We start from the raw sequence: 18,135 nt of genomic DNA, 5'->3' as shown, positions 1-18,135 counted from the left end.
CTGTAATACTCCCAGAGTAATCAAAATGAATGAGTATAATTAATGTTTAAGCAATTCCAGACTTCTATAAAATAAAAGTAACAGGACTTTTCACTCACATTTATAGAAGAAAAAAAAAAAACTTTATATCCACTTTATATTTTGCTCAAGCACACAAGTCTCTCTAATTTGACAAATGCATGTTTAGTTTTACATACCATTCTTAGCATGACATATAATGAAGCAGCAAGTTGGATACCAGGTACCCCTAACCACTTCTATGTCTCTTCTCTCTATGAATGAATGGGTTTCTATTGGTGGTAGAAAAATCAATATGTAGGAAACATTATAACGAAATAAAAGAACTATGTAATGTGTTATAAATGTACTAATTTCTTCCTACACTAGCAACTTGTATGCACTACAAAGAGTGAAATCTGAAAAGTGTGGTATTTAAAATTGGATGGTATAGATTTATTTTTAAGGCCCTCCTATCATATTTAACAAACAAAAAGAAACCTTATCTACATAATGAGAGAAAAGTTAAGTACAAGTTACAAACGTAGTGATTCTTTAAACTCCTTTTTGCCTTACATCTAAATGCTGTGTTATGTTGACAGATCTGGGAAATTTTAGTGGCCGGACAAGAACTGCAGTCTCTGTGAGGGAAGGCCAGGGTGTAGTTCTGATGTGCTCTCCTCCGCCTCATTCTCCAGGTACAGTAGGATCCATTCTATATTGCTGCTGCTCTCTTTTACTATATGCTCGTTTTTTTTAAGACAGTATTTTGACTAGGGAACATTCCAGGTAAAGTGTGCATGGTTTTCATGAAATGTATCGGAGTACCAGATATGAAATTAAAGATCCCATACTCTAAATACCACTGGACAAAAGTCTGAGCTCCTCTGATGAGATGGTTTTATTACCATTCTAACTTTTGGCTGTTGTGGTTATGTCTGTGCCTGCCACCAGTGATATTGCCTGGAGCACAAGGAAAGTGATAAGCTGAGAGAGTAAAAACCTCTCAAAATTATTGGGAGTGTCAGAGTTGAGTTAACTGAATATCAATGTGCATCTTATTTCACAAGACAAGATGGAAACTGGTTTATGGTGTTTGTCACACTGAAACAAAAACTGCTAAGAAATATTTTTTTTTGTTTCAAACAAAACCGTAATTTACTTATAATTTTTTGGCTGCTTGAGCTCTTGTAAAAGTCATGGTAACAGGTAAGTACTTCATGGCATTTGGAGTCACATAATAGTAAACTGTGCTCAGATTAATTATATTTGCTTTTGTCAGCTCACAGCTAATTATATTCATTTTGTTTCAGTCCTGTAATTTAAAATGAGTACATTTTTGTACCTCAGTATAATTTTCCTATAATACAATTTAAGAGTGGACAGCATCAATTACAGAGAGAGAGAGAGAGAGAGAGAGAGAGAGAGAGAGAGAATATCTGTGTCTATTTCTATCTGAGAAATAATGAAGACTTTAGCGTTAACAACTGGAAACAGAATTCAAGGTCCTGGAATCTTGATAACTTTTTCTTTTTTATGTTTAGTGTGGAAGCCATACTTGTGTCTAAGTCGTATTATTGGTGTAGAAAGGGGGCCCAATTTTGTTCCACCATAAATAATTTTTATCATAAATTATAATAAAACCTTGTTCAGTTTTCCTAGCTTCTCAGCTTTATCTGACCCTCCTAACTTGTTTTTTAACTGAAAGAAAAGTACACTACATTTCAACAGGAAAATATTTTTGGAAACATTCTGAGTTTTCAAATCACTATTAGGAATAATTTCTGAATTGTACCCACCTAATCCCTATATATCTATTTAGTCACTCCAATCCTTCTGTGATCAGCTGGGGATCTTACAGTAAGTACACCTCATCATACCTGCATGTGATTCAAGATCTAAACTCTTTCAAAGCAACATGTGCTTTAACTTTGTTTGTCATGGATAAGACAAAAATTTTTAACAACTTTAGGAGAATCCTGTATCATGAATACACGTTAAGTGTAATGGGTTATTAGACAGATTTTGTTTGAAGAACAGTATTCGATGAATAATTGTTAGAGATAAAAAGAAGGAGGAGGAGGAAGAGGATGGGTGGAGAAAACAAGAAGCTCTATAGAGGATGCATGTATTCATCAGCAAACTTACAGGAGTTAACAACATGAAATGACCCCTGTGGGAAAGAAAGCAAGATTCTTTGAGTTGTCATTTATACAGCAAGGCTATTGGAACATTTGTAAAAAAAAAAAAGTGAAATGGGAGGGGATGATATAGGAAATAAAACTTCAAGATTACACATAGACAAATTATCCAGTTGACAAAGAAAACTCTGCGAGAAGATTTCTAACGGGAAAGAAATAGTATAATAAATTGCATACATGATAAGCGAGATAAGAATATGTATTAATAATTGATTAAATAAATAAAATGTGATCTTTGATGGAGATCAATAAGCCTAAGATTGCTATTGTATATGTGTCATAAGAATTATTAGACTGATTATATAATTTTATATTATAGGACAGGTTATATTCTACTAGGTACTCTTTCTGGAGTGTTATGTCAAATTATTGACTCAACATCAGTGTTAGCAGAACAGAGTTTTAGGGGACACGTGCATGGCCCCATATAAAAGGAGTAGCTCAGTGTCCAGGCCAATGTCTAACACTTACCAGATGGGCATTTATCCCTGATCAGCCAAATCCTGTATATTCTTAGCTTCTTTGTTGAACATTCCCTTTATATTCTGGCTCCAATTAAACTTGCATGTCCCCTGAAGACATGGCTTCCCGTGCAGCCCTTTAAAGTTATGTTGTTTAGTCTCTCAGATTGTGTGTACCATTCAGTGTGAGTTTGGAACAGTTATCCTCCTTTTTCCTCACTGCCCATTCTCTGTTCCTCCTCCTTACAAACCCTCAGTTTTGAATTTCAAGCCATCAGACTCCACACTTTCTTGTTGAAGTCATTAACACACTCCCAGCTCATGCCGCTTTATTTCCTGAAGATTTTACCATCTGGGTAACTCTAAGTTCCTTCAATACTAGTACAGTCTTAATATATGGTAATTTCAGTAGGTCCCTTACACCACCCTGTCCTCTTCATTCCTTTTATTTCTCCATTCCGATGATCTTGTTTTACAACCAACCTTGGCCACTTGAGCTGTTATGACCAACAGCTACTTGCAAGCATCCTATTCTCTAACCTCTACTATCTTCTGCTCACTTCTAGTACTCTGACTCCAGAAATCCTTTAAACTCACTGAAATCTACAAATCATTGACTCTAGATCCTATTTACCCTACTTATTTACCCTCCTTTGATTCTCACATTTATCCATCAATCATTATCATTTTCTTGAATACAGACTCAATTTCTTCATCCCCCCTGTTGCCTCAACACACTGACTTGACAGTTGGCAAATCCTTAATCCTGATGTAAACCCAACATTCATTCAGCCTATTGCATGTCTGAACCTACTCAGCTTAATATGAAATATAAAAATGTAGTTATGCAGACTGATCTGAATTTAAAATCCAAACTATGAATTTCAAGTGTACTTTCAGGCTGACTAGAAATTAAAAAACAAACAAAAAACACCACACACACACACACACAAAAACACACCTAGTCCTTCCTGTAATTTTGTCAAACCCACAATGTGTCTCCCATCCTTCAATTTTTCTCCCTTCTTCACTCTCATCTAACAACAATTTCATTGTGAAAAAAAAAAGCAATTAGAAGATGATGTCCACAAGCCTTCATCACCAAATCACACACTCACTAGCTTCTGTATTGACACACTCTAACTTCCCTGTTTTAGTATAGATGCATCATGGTGTTTCTAAGTCCAATTCTTAGCACTCTAGTTTTTTTTGTGTGTGTTTATTGTGTTTTTGTTCTGTTTTGTTTTTATCTACTTAAAGAAATCCTTCCGTAATTCTCTCTTCTTTCTGCATCTTTAACAGAGATTGTTTACTCTCTTCTGGATCTTTCTCAACAGCATAGAACCATACTGTCCCTTCTTCCATCTAAAAACAAAACAAAGCAAAATTCTCTTGACTCATGTACACTTTCAGATATTACCTCATTTTTTCTGCTCCACTTCATAGCAAAACTCTTCAAAAGCTTTGTAACACACTATCCAATACCACCACTCTAATTCTGTCTCTCTATTGTGTATCTTTGTTCCCCATTCTTTCTCTCTCTTTTTAACAGATTTATTGAGATGAAATTTATATCCCAGACGATTAAGCCATTGTAAGGGTACAGTTCAATGACTTTCAGTAAATGTATGCAGTTATTCCACCATCACCAAAATCGAGTCTGAGAATATTTCCATCATTTCACAAGGCATTCCTACCAATTTTCCATGCAATTACCTATCTCTATAAGAAAGGAAAAAGTCACTATACTTTTTCCTTTTCTAGAAATTTCATTTTGATGGAACCATAACATGCAATGAGTGTGCGTGCTCGCACGTGCACATGTGTGCTTGGTTTATTTTATTTAGTTCAATGATTCTAAAGTACAATCATATTGTGGCATGTATCAGTAGTTTGTCACTTTATATTGCTGAATAGTATTTCATTGTATGGACACACCCCATTTTTTTTACCCATTCCTCAGTTGAAGGATGTATAGATTATTTTCATTCCACAAGTTTGTCATTCTTTCCTCCATAAAATACTTTCTTGCAGGATTCCACACTCTTGTTTTCCTCCTATCTTACTTCTTAATCTTCTTTGCTGATTTTGTCTCATCTCCTCAAACTCTTAATGTTGCCATCCCCCAAATGTCAGTCTTTGAACTTCTTTTTCTCTTTCTCTCTCTCTCTCTCTCTCTCTCTCTCTCTCTCTCTCTCTCTCTCTTTCTTTTGACATTCAGTATTATTTTATATTAACTTCAGGTGTATAGCATACTGGTTAGATATTTACATAATTTAAGAAGTGATCCCCCTGACTAGTCTAGTACCAACTTGGGCACTATGCATAGTTATTACCATATTATTGACTATATACTCTATGCTTTATATCCCCATGACTATTTTGTAATTACCAATTTGTACTTCTTAATCCCTTCATCTTTTCCAACCTGCCCCCCACACCCTTTCCCATCTATCACCCCAATAAATCTAGTACTCATCTGACACCATGAATAGTTATTACAATATTATTGACTATAATCCTTATGCTGTACCCTACATCCACATGACTACTTTGTAACAATTTATACTTCTTAATCCCTTCCCCTTTCTCACTCACCTCCAAACCCCTCCCATCTGGTAACCATCAAAATGTTTTCTGTATCAATTTCTGTTTTGTTTGTTTGTTTATTTTGTTCTTTAGATTCCACATACAAGCAAATCACATTGCATCTATCTTTCTCTGTCTGACATACTCCACTCAGCATAATACCCTCCAGGTCCATCCATGCTGCTGCAGTTGGCAAGAACCTATTCCCATCCCTGGCTATGCAATATTCCATTGTATATATGTGTCACCTCCTCTTTGTCCATTCATCCATCGATAGACACCCAGGCTGTATCCACATCCAGGCCATTGTAAACAATGCTGCAATGAACATATGGATGCACACGTCCCCTTGAAGTAGCATTTTGGGTTTCTTCAGGTAAATACCCAGAAGTGGGATTACTGTATCCTTCTTTGTCTCTTGTTATAGCCTTTGTTTAAAGTCTGTTTTGCCTGATATAAGTATGGCTACCTCAGCTATTTTGTTTGTTTTTTTGTTTCCATTCTCATGAAATATCTTTTCCCATCCTTTTACTTTCAGTCTCTGTGGGTTTTTTATCTGAAGTGAGTCTCTTGTAGGCAACATATGTAAGGATTTTGTTTTCTTATTCAGTCAGCTACCCAATCTTTTGATAGCAGTATTTAATCTATTTACACTTAAAGTAATTGTCAATAAACATGTAGTTATTGCAGTTTTATTATTCATATTTTTTATCTTCTTTGTTTTCTACTTCTTCTTCTGGAATAAGTTCCTCTAACATTTCTTGTAATACTTGACATGGTTTTCAGTCTATTCTACAATCTACTCCTTTATCTTTTTCTTGTTTGGGAAACTCATTATCTGTCCTTTGATTCTAAATGATAGCTTTGCTGGGTAGAGAAATCTTGTTTGTAGGTCCTTGCTTTTCACCATTTCAAATATTTCCTGCCAATCCCTTCTGGCCTGAAAAGTTTCTGTTGAGAAATCAGCTAACAGTCCTATGGGAGCTCTCTTGTAGGTAACTAATTGCTTTCTCTCGCTACTTTTAAGATTCTCTCTTTGTCTTTAACCTTTGACATTTTAATTATGATGTGTCTTGATGTTGGCCTCTTTGGGTTCATCTTGTTTGGGACTCTCTGTGCTTCCTCATCTTGTATATCTATTTCCTTACCAGGTTAGGGAAGTTTTCTGTCATTATTTCTTCAAATAGGTTTTCAGTTCCTTGCTTACTCTTTTCTCCTTCTGGTACCCCTATAATGCAAATGTTGGCACTCTTGATGATAGATTGCTTGTCTCCATTTTGTTTATTTCTTTTTCTGGATCTTTGCTCTGTTCTTTTATTTAGAACATGTTTCTCTTTCTTCCCATTTTGTTTGTTTGTATGTATTAGGTAGGGCTGCTGTGCCTCTCAGTCTTAGTAGAGTGGCCCTATGTAATAGGTGTCCTGTGGGACCCAGTGGTGCAGTCTTTCTGGTCACCAGAGCCAGGTGCTCCAGCTGTGTTCCTTGTATGGGTTGTATGTGTCCTCTTGCAGTTGAGCCTTGGTTGCTGTTTGCACATCAATGGAAGGGATTGCCCTATAGGCTGATGGTTGTGAGGACTGGCTCGTACAACAGAGGAGGGGCTATAGTGCAGAGCCTGACCCTGCAGAGCAGGATTTGATTTTGTGGGGCTTTGGTGCCTGCCCAGTGTGCCCTTTGGGTGTGTCATCTTTGGAGGCAGCTGGGTAATGCTCCAGCTTTATCCAAAACTGGCCACTAGGAGTTCCAGCTCTGGGGCCTCCTCAGAGGGGACCCACTGCAGGCCAAATTTAGCCACAGTCTGTGCTATGTCCTGGGCCACCTGATATCAACCACAAAGCAATCTGAAGATGGCTGCCACCCCCACTTGGTTTAGAGGTGCCTCCAGAGGCCAATGTGTGTTCAAAGGTCGGCTTTCACTAGTGCCAAGCTTGGGCTACACAGCCAGAGGTACAGGACATGCTGAAGCCAGATGCTGCTTGTTTGGGTTTTGTGAACCTTTGAGAGATTTTATGAAAGTCTGCAGCATGAGCTAAGACAGGTTGTTTGTATGGAAAAACCACTAAAAGTGGTTTGGGTGGGTCCAAAAATTGGGAGGGGTAGGGTCTCAGGGTATTAGTACAGCAGGGCTGAGGAAAGGTGATAGCCAGGTTGATGGATACTCAGACATGGTGGCCACCTGCATCTGCTCACAGGGAGGGGGAGAGCTGACCAAAGAACCAATAGCTTCTGCCAGCTCCTCCATCTGGGAGAAAGCTGCCCCTCCAGCCCTCACCCTAAAGCCAGACAATGCAGTTCCGCCCTGTATGTCCCTGGCACCTTTCCAGGTGATGCCCCAGTGCTGGAGTTCAGAGTGAGTGAGTCTGTGTAATTCAGGGTGTCATGTGGGATCTCTGGTCCCACTCCCCACATAAGAATGCAGGATATGGTGAGGCCAAAAAGGAACACCCACGGAGCCATAGATAGGGGAGTTACACCACTATAGTCTCGCTGGTGGTTGGGTTGGAAACACAGGAAGCAGGAGCCACACTATTCACAACCTGCTGTCCACTTCTCTCTGGCATCCAACCTCACTTGCTAGCTGCAATCCACCGTGCTAACTGCAATCTGCTCTTGCTAGCTCAGCCACCATCTTCTTGCTAGCCCCCATTTTTACTGTTAGTGTAGCCACAGCAGTTACATTAGTGGCCAATGGTTCACTGGTTACAGCTGACGGCCAACTAGCCACAGCTGATGGCCATCCAATCACAGTTGATGGCCTTTTACTACCAGAGCCAGCACCTTTCCACGTGAGACCCAGAGCCTGGAAATTGCACTCCTGGCTCTGTCCCCGCAGTCTGTTAATAAGTCCAGACATGGGTCCCTTTAAGAGGAATGCCTGGGAGTACAGCTGCCCTCTGGCTCACTGAGCCACAATCTCTGCTGGTTTTTACAGCCAGAAGTTATGGAGACTTCTCTTCCCAGCACTGGAACCCTGGGCTGGGAAGCCTCATATGGCACTGAGACGCCTTGCTCCTCTGGGGGGACCTCTGCAGCTGAGATATCCCGCCTGACTTTTAATGGTCACATACAGGTATGGGACCAGCCTCTTCCATGTCTCTGATTCTCCTACCAGCATTGAGGTGGCCTCTTCTGTAAGCCCATAGTTCCAAGGCTTCCATTCACCTAGACTTCAGATGAATCTCAATGATGGTTGTTCTGTAGTTTAGTTGTAATTGATGTGATCCTGAGAGAAGGTGAGCACAAAATTTACCGACTTTGCCATCTTGACCGGAAATCTCTGAGCTTCTTTCTTAATATACCATTACTCCTTAGATTTCACCTAACAATTAGGCTTTAAACACCAACATCTCCCAAATGTATGTCTCCAACCAGTAATCTTGCTTGTATATCCAGCTGCCTACTCAACATTTCCATTTCCATGGCTAATAGGCACCTCAAGTTTAATCATATCTAAAACTGAACTCCTGGTTCTATCTTCCCCAAACCTGCTCCACCTGGAGTCTTTTCCACCTCAATTGATGGCAATTTCATTCCTTACAATTCACCAGGCCTTAGAGTTATTCTTCATTTTTTACTTTCTTTAACAACCCACATATAAACAATGCAATTTTATTGGCCCTACCAAAACTTTATCCAAAATCTGACCATTTCGCACATCTTTACCTGCTAGCTTTTTAGGATAAATCACCATCACCTGTTACCTGAATTATTGCAGGAGCCTCTTAACTCATCTCCCTTATTTTTGCCATTACCTTTTTTCAGTCTATTCTCAACATAGTAGCCAGTGTGGTCTTTGAAAATAAGTTGTTTCATGTCACCCTTCTGCCCAAAACTTCCCTTTGGCTAAGGACTGAATTAAGTTACCCCAAAATTTGTATGTTGAAGCCTCAACCTCCAGTGTGATCATATTTGGAAGTGGGGCCTTTGGGAGGTAATGAGATACACCACTCAACTCGCTCCAGCTTTCCCCCAAGTGAGAATATAGTGAGGTGATTGCTGTCTGCAATTCGGGAAAAGAGCTCTTACCAGAAACAGACTATTCTGACACCCTGATTTAATACTTTCAGCCTCCAGTACTGTGAGAAAATACATTACTGTTATTTAAATCACCCAGTCTATGGCATTTTGTTATGGCACTTCAAGCTGACTAATACACATTTCATTCAGTGTCAAAGTCCTTATAATGGCTTGGAGAGTCCTCACAATTTGGCACCACTTGATCTCTCTGGCGTCATCTATTGCTGTCCCTCTTACTTTCTTATTAGGAGGGACATAGTTATACTGATTTCCTTGATGTCCACCAAGTTACTGGGTATGCTCCTGCCTCAAAGCCTTTACATGCCTGATTCACTCTTATTCCCGATATATGGATGGTTTACTCCTTCACATTTATGTCTTTCTTCAAATTTCACCTTCTTAGTAAAACTGTTCGTGATCTTCTCTTTTGATACATACCACCTCAATTCTTTTCCTCTTTCTCTGTTTTTTTTTTTTTTCACAACACATCACTTTTAATTTTTGTTCAGTGTTGTATCCTATATCTAGAACAGTGCATAGCACAAAATAGGAAATTAAAAAGTATTTGTTGAATGAATCTATGCATAATATTCATAAATACAATTAGTCAAGATTTTTAGCCTATATATAGCTATCAAAAATTTTCAGAGAGAAATCAGAAACAGGAACAGGTAAAAATAGATCAACTATGTAGTAAGAAAACTTTTATTGCTATTTACCCTTTTCTCACAATGAAGTTGTGAATTGTAGCATAGACAAATTAAATGTGATTTACATTGTCAATATGAAAGAATAAAATGTGACAGTTTATGTTTTTAGCAAGGGAACTTACTGAAATCTAGGGGATTAGATTTACTAGTTTTGATCACAATCATATTGAAAAATAGTGATTTAATTCTAGTGCTTTGCTTGATCAATTAAAGAGAGAACTCTGAAAATGTCTTGGGGAAGTCAAGTCAAAAATTCTTGCTGAAGAGGCAGAGTAAGGGCAGAAAGAATAATCCAGGACTACTTTGTGAAAGAGGCATTGGCTTTGAGTCCCTCCTCCGGCATCTATTAGCTATGATCTCAACAACTGCCTTTGTTTTGGTAAAATGAGATTATATATTATGAAATGAATAAATAATGTGATACACACTAGAAATCTCAGACCCAAATTTCTGTCACATCTAAATAGTCATATAAATCCTCATTGCATACCTGTTTAGTATGCATCCTTTGATTGCATTCTTGATTCCGTTTTGTTTCCCACTCATATTTTACTTCCTTCTTTCAAATCATAATTAGTTTATCCGATTTGATCTGAATTTTATTATATGAAGTATGGTATTGGAAGTAAAAGTTTACTGATATTTTTATCTCCCCTAGTAGATTATACGTTCTTTAAGGGTACAGAATTTGCCATATCCTATTTATATCTCCAATGCTTAGCACAGTACCTGACACTTAGTAGGTATTCATTAACTGCATGTTAAATAATTGAATAAATGTATTGATTCTAATAGTTAAGTTTCAAAGGGTCTTAGTTCCTATCATCCTCTTGCTATTAGTTTATTGTAACCCGTATTTATGACAGATATTTGGGTCACCTAATGTCACATTCATATATTACTATTTCAAAGTATAGCAGCTACTATGATTCAGGGGTAACTATATGAAATTATAAATAGCTTATATATCAGAGAAGATTAATACTCAGAAATAGCCCAAAGATCCATTTTCTCATTGCTTCAAGTGGATGTTAAATGCACATTTTTCTTCTTTCAACGAAAGCAAAAGCTGGTATTGACTTATTTGCTAAATTTCCCTGTTTACTTCCCAAGAGATCCTATTAATTCCTATCAGTAACATCTGTGAAGGAAAGCATCTTGATTGGATACTGAAGTAGTTATTCATCTACCAAAAAATAACTATATTTTTCAGTTAAGCACATCTGCTCAAAATGATTTTGGCTACCAAAAAACACCTCTTTCAGTTTAGTAATTTTGAAATTTGTGGTTATACTGTAAAGACAGACTGTGAAAATATATAGATAAGCCTCATAAAACCTATAACCATATAGAGAATTATTTTATGATTAGAGGTTATCGCCACAGATACTTTTAAATAAATAAGCCAGTAGTTACTATTTTACTTTAAATATGTTTCAGTCCTATTATGTGCAGAAACATTATCTCTTACATTGAAGTGGCACTTAAAATTATTTTACAAAGTATTAGGTTGCAGTTTAAAATATATAGCTATACCACTTTACAATATAACAATCACATTTTCACATTTACTATGCCATGTAATTCTTGCAAAATATTTGAGAGTTAGAGATTATTGTGATGTCTGTTGTACTGATGAATAATCTAAGCTTTAGAAAGATTAACTGAAACACTTGAGCTCTCCTACTTAGTAAATGATGGAAGTAGGATTTCGATCTTTGATATATTTTATACCATGCAATGTACATTTTGGTTAAATCTTTACTAGAACCTTTATATTATGAATATAAACAAGACTTTTTTAAGCAATGAAATTAATCAATCTCTCAAAAATAATGCTTATGTTGTTATGTCAAATATGTACCTATCTTTTCATTCAACAAATGTTTCTTGAGTGTCTACCTTTCAACTAATGACTTTAACCTGTTTATATTTATTTCTACCGTCTTGCTTTGTACTAGTTGTCCTGCTTTTTCTTTAATCTGTTTGCTATTATTTTGTTGCAATCCAGATATTTGGGTCACTTAATGTCACATTCAAATATTATTATTTCGAAGTATAGCAGCTACTGTGAGTCAGTGGTAACTATATGAAATTATAAGTAGCTTATACATCAGAAAAGATTAAATAATATTCAGAAATAGCCCAAGACAATTTCACTGTCTTTCTTTTTTTTTTAACTACTGGCAGGGTTTTATTGCATTTTTTCTTCTACTCACTTCAAAATTATATATTTTATTTCTATTATTTTAGAAATTATACATAAAATCATACTATACCTACTTAAAATCATTTTGATCACTTAAAATAGGATTGGTCTTGATGATTAATTTACCCATTCACTAATCAGTAAATAGAATTTGAAGAAGAAAAGGAACTCAAGTGTATGTTTCTGTGACTATTTCCATCAACTAAGAAATAAAGTTTGTGTAGGACAGAATCAGAGTAGTTGCATTATGGATATATCAAGTATTAAGTACCAATTGTAATGACAGAAAACTGTATATAAAAGTCTAAAGTCTAGAAAGGGGATCTGGGCAGAAGATATAATTTTAAATGTATTCAACATAAAATTGGTTGGGATCTTTCAAGGATAGTTTCCAGTATGAACGTATGAATTAATTTTTTTTTTTTCTGTAGTAAGTACTGTGGAAAAAAGAAAACTAGTTGTTTTGTTTCTATGATACCAACCAATTTAAATTGCTGTCAATTACTGGCAGAATTTGTGCATTTATGTGGCATAGTTTGAGATTTCAAATCTACATTGAAATTACTAATATTTACATCTTACGTTTTTTATCTCCAAATGGTTTTAAGGATAAAGTTAACTGCTTAGAAGGAAAAAAAAAAATCATTGACTAGGGATTGTACTGCTGTAGTTCTCAAACATTCGAGGTCTAGAAGTCTGAAAGGTTCATGCACCTTCTAGATGCCCAGGAACTCCAGGTGCTCTATGGTTGTGAAAGAGAGGAGATTATGTCCCTAAGAGAGAATAGCCAGAATTATTATTTGGCATCTCTGTTATTTGCAGAGAACAAGGTACAAAAAGAGCATAAAAGTTGCAAACCCTATCCCAATAATCTTGACTTTCAATAGGAGAAACATAAAGCCACTTATAGCCAGAGGAAAAGCATAAAATATAAGAAACACATTTCAACAAACTTTTGTCATTTTTAAAATTCCAGTGACCAGAACCCTAGTTTCACATAAACTAGTCTCAGTTCTAATAACCATGTATCGTTTTTCCTTGGTCATCTTGTGAAGTTGTTTGGGATTGAGTCCTAGGCAAAATCAATCCCCAGTCTTTGATATATCTGCCTCCCTTTCAGAGGTCCAGCTCTCTGAAACATGCTCTCTAAGCCAGCCAGTCCCTCTACCATCACTCCCGTCACAGAATGGTGGTTAAACCCATGTTACTCATAGTGAATACTAGTGCTAAATAATACTGGGTCTCAAAGTGAAGGAGAATAAAACCATAATAATTGGTTTTACAAGAAGCAACAAGAGAACTGGATTAAGGGCATCTTGTGAAGATTTACAAATGAAACTTATTTTAGTCCTGCATTATGTTTTGAGCCATCATAGAATACAGCAGAATTTATAAAGTAATGATCTGTAGCAAAGCCTGTGCTTGAGCCCACAACAAATACAGGAGCATAGTGTATGGATGTCTTTTTAACACTTTCTCATTGTAAACTCTCTAATGCATAATTTATTCAATTTAGAAAAACACTCAAACAGCAATGGACGCTGGAGGACTAATGGCCCTGGTCCTGTCCCAGATGCTAAACCTTAGCAACCCTTCATTTCCCATAGACCAGAGACTCCTTCTTTGTGAAGTATTGGTTAGGATATAGATAAAGAGAACTTCGGGTCTCATGTCTAAGTTGTAACACTCCAGCTGAGACATTTTGTATGAAAGAAAAAAAAATTTCTTTTCCTTTGAGAAAATATGTTTATCTCATCCTAATTTCACACAGGTAGATAGGTTCACCAGCCTCAAATCCATTGTAGAACCAGATGCTGTATAAGCAAACAAATCTGGAGAGTACAAGTAGGTGGCCCCCTAAACAGTGTGACGAAGGAATACTAGATAATCTCTGCTGCCAAATTGTATCCTATACTATAGATATACTGTATATCCTATAATTTTTTACCTGGAATTTGGTCAGACAGCCAAGGATCTCCATCCTGCCTCTGACACTTACTATTGACTTTGTTTGTTAAACTAAACTTTATCTTTCCTGTGAAGAGGGAATAATAAATCTACCTCCCAGGATTGTAAGAATTAAGAGATAGTTTATGTAAAGCAATTAGCTCGATGCTTGGAGGATAGTACATATTAAATTCAATTTGTCTTGAAGATCTGTCTTGAAGAATCCTCTTTAAAGTGCAAATGCTTGTGAGAGAGGTGACACCTTAAATTATTACCTGCTAACATTAATTACCAGTTGGCAGGGATTAGTTGACATCAAACTGACAACAAGGCAATTAGAAGATGAGTGGCACTTGGAAATTTGAATCTGAGGGTTTGAGATGGGAAAGGGATCAATGAAAGGAAAAATGAACCTTGACAGTGAAGAAAAAGGGCACCAAGTATCAGTGCTATCTCTAGGGGGTTACTTCATCCTAGGATAGTTGGTACCAGAAATTATTTTCTTAGAGCAGATCTATATAAAATGGCAACCAAAATTTCAACAAAATGAAAATAAAACATTTGGTTGATATTTTTTCTTTAAAAAATGACATTTTACATTAAAAATCTAAATTGCATAACTTAAAAATTCTGTACTAACTGCAACTATAAGAAAAAAAAACTCAAGAAGTATTTCTTGCACCCTTTTCCCTACAAAATAGTAAGATAGCATGACATCCTCATGCTTCAACTTTTGTAACAAGATCACAAAACAATTATCCCAAAAATATTTGGGGAGTTCCATGTTCCCAAGGCCTTTCTTAATTTTGTGATTTCAAATCACTATATGTTGAATCACTTAAGGTCCACATTCTTATAGTTACTGGTCACTTGCTTCGATCTTCATTTGTTTGTAACTATGCTCTAAGAATTGGAGCCATTTTCCAAATTTGGTTTTATCAACTTCATGAAATCTACAACTTTTGCAAGATTTGCAGTTTCACTTCACAATTTTAAAAGTGATCAATTAATTTGCCATTGTTGTCATGTGATTATGATTTTTCTTCCCTAAAAAATCTTGTAATCAAGTGGACTTGAGTTACATTATTTGGACACAGAGAACTCCATTGTTGAGTTCTGACTAGAGTCAGCCATCTCATTAGAAAAGAGAAGAAAAGAAGACCAGTAGTTTCACTGTCCATATAGTATCTTATTTTATCTTCCTTCCTGCTTTATAAGTTTATTATCATTACCTACATTTTATAAATGGGAATATTGAAGCTGAGAGAAACTTGTCTAAAGTCTCACATCTAATAAATAAAATGACAGATTCGATCGAGTCTGTGTAAGTCCAAGCCCAGAGTTCTTTTGACTATATCATATGGTCTTTCCACAATATTAATCTGAAATTTTATTGAAAATTTCTATTTTGTGTATAAATAGGCCACTGGTCAACATATTTGTTACGTCAGTTCAAATAAACAAGTAATTTCATCAATTATTTTCCTTGACTTACCAAATTGTTAACTGAATTGAACATCAGCACTGCCAAAATCAAGTATATAAACAATATATGAAACTAAATAATGCATATGTAGAAATTTTATTTTTTTTTACCGAGTTTAATAATGCAGTGCTTATGTCTCTATCTTAAAAACTTTTTTAGAAACTAGACAATATAGGTGAGAATACGTGTATATTAAATGCAATAATAGAGAAATAAAGAAATTAATTACTTTTATTATGCATTTTTTCCTATGTGAGTAAAAAAAAAAAATAATTCAAATTTTATGCCCTTAAGTTACACAGAAAAAAACTGCATTAACCCAAACTGTGCTATGTGGTAAAGCATTTGTAACAAGAGCTTTAAGTGGTTGCTTGATAGTTTCTGAACTTGGTACTTATCAACAGATATAGACATTCTTTTTAAATCTTCACAAATCAGTTTTAAAATACATGTCTTTAATCTTTTTTGCTTAAGCTACACTTTGTTGTAATATGTTCTCTAGATGTCACGGAAAGGAAAACTCCATGGGTTTCAGAGTATTTTTAATTCTGACAACATTTGTACATGGAAAGCCAAATATCATAAAGCAAACACTTCAACCTGGGTTTTGTTTTAGAATATATAGACACAGCAGACAAGAGAAGATTTAGACCATTGCAGTACCCCGCTTTTATCTCTATTTGTTTGAGATTTCTAAATAGAGCTGCTCAGGTTTATTTAATTATTATGGGTCGTTCAATTGGATTTGACCACATATTTTCAACTTTTTTAAAATAATGTAACATATTTCCCCCTTTATATGAGATATTCTACACAGTAGAGTGTGGAAATAGTGGGCCAAGAAAATAGGTTGTTCAGCCCGTTGGTTATTGGCTTACGTCACCTGGAATAACTAGTGTTTTTATGCTATGTTGATATGAATCCCCACTTTCATTTGATTTGGGCAGAGCAGTTGAACAACCAGTCAAATTAGTAGTAAAATGCAGCAAAGTTATATTGAGTTGATGAGCTTATAAATTAAAAGGCCTCACATTTCCTGAAAAAATTAATACTCCTTTCTTTGCATATGCGCTGATAATCATATTTTCTCATTGTTTCTGACCCAATAAGAGAAGACAGTAAAAAGAAACACACACATAATGGAGTCAGATAGTTGAGTAAGAATCTTGATTATACTATTGGCTCAAATGCTGGTTCAGAGGTCAAGGAATGAAACTTACTCTAGCCTCAGTTTCTACCCTTCAAAAATAGGGCTAACAAGAGCCCTGAACTTATATAATGCTTAAAAATGATATATTGGTATTATTTTCCCCAATCTGCTCAGATAATTAAATAGCATAATAGATCTTTGAGAGAAATAGACAGGAATCACATTGATTCAAAAAAGAAAAGCCAAGGAAAGTGAATAGCAGATGCTAGCTTTAAATGAAGATTGATTAGTATAGAAAATAACAGAATCAACAATGCCAGAGTCCAGTTCTTTGTTTTTATCTCTAAAAACTTGTACTAGTCTTTGTCCATATTGTACTTAAGTCACTGAGCTAGGCAGAATCTTGTCAAAGTTAAATCTTCACAATCAGGGACCAGGAAAGTTTTTCTGGAGATGGCCAAATAGTAAGCATTTTTAGCTTTGTGGGCCATATAGACTCTGCCACAGTTATGCAAATCTTCCTTTGTACCATAAAAGTAGCCATACATAATACAAAAATGAATGAGGGTACCTGTGTTGTAATAAAACATTATTATGAATTCCATATATTTTCATCTTTTGAATTTTTGTAATGATTTAAATATGTGAAATCCATTTCTAGCTCACAGTCCATAAAGAAGCATGTAGCAAACCAAAATTCTCTTTCCAGCCCTATTTTTTAAGAGGCTTTCTTGATAAGGTCATTTTCCTCCTAAGTCTTCATTACCCTTCCGTCTTTTCACAGCTTCTATGTTTGGGCGGGGGCAGGGAATAAATAAATATTATTTAGCACTTTTTTGTTGCACATGACAGAAACTGAATTCAAAGTAGCTTAAGCTAAATCCAAACAGAAAATGTATTGGTTCTGAATTGATCGATTAAAGGAAATATAGCATAAGTATTTAACTCTTGGGGTCTGGATTAGACTCTGTCTGTTAACAGCAGTGACCTTGGAAAAATAATATAGCCTGCTCTTACCATAATTCCTTATTTTCAAAATGTACATGTCTGCAATACAAGATTCAATGAGATAATATATGTAAAGTGCTTAATATAGTGCTTGCTGCATAGTAAATATTCCATAACTTAGTGATCATGATGAGGATACCCTCTTCACTTTATCTTTTTATTATTTAGTAAGAAAGGATTTATCCTGCTCCACCCCCATCCCTTATCAGCATTCTTAAGTACTTACAAACAAGTGTTCTTGTCTAATTCCTATCATATATTCCACTGCCTGACAGTCATTTCTGACATTTTATCTTTCCTGTTTGATATATACAAGTAAGCTGCTAAGGCAGTCCTTGCATCTTTGCATCTTTTACATGT

General features: G+C 35.8%; 1 protein-coding gene across 2 annotated transcripts in view; it reads left to right on the top strand.

Annotated features, from left to right (window-relative positions):
- The window catches only part of CNTN5 (contactin 5), a 1,268,958-nt gene that overhangs the window by 860,972 nt on the left and 389,851 nt on the right, over nt 1-18,135 (top strand). For both annotated transcript variants that reach the window (XM_019741696.2, XM_074335568.1), the window contains one exon: nt 600-695. In XM_019741696.2, the coding sequence (XP_019597255.2) occupies nt 600-695 (96 nt within the window). The remainder of the gene's footprint in view (nt 1-599; nt 696-18,135) is intronic.

The sequence above is a fragment of the Rhinolophus sinicus genome, linkage group LG06 (genome assembly GCF_036562045.2).
Source record: "Rhinolophus sinicus isolate RSC01 linkage group LG06, ASM3656204v1, whole genome shotgun sequence".
Classification (NCBI taxonomy): Eukaryota; Metazoa; Chordata; class Mammalia; order Chiroptera; family Rhinolophidae; genus Rhinolophus; species Rhinolophus sinicus.
Note: the sequence above shows the minus strand (reverse complement) of the source record. Positions and strands in the feature narration are given on the sequence as shown.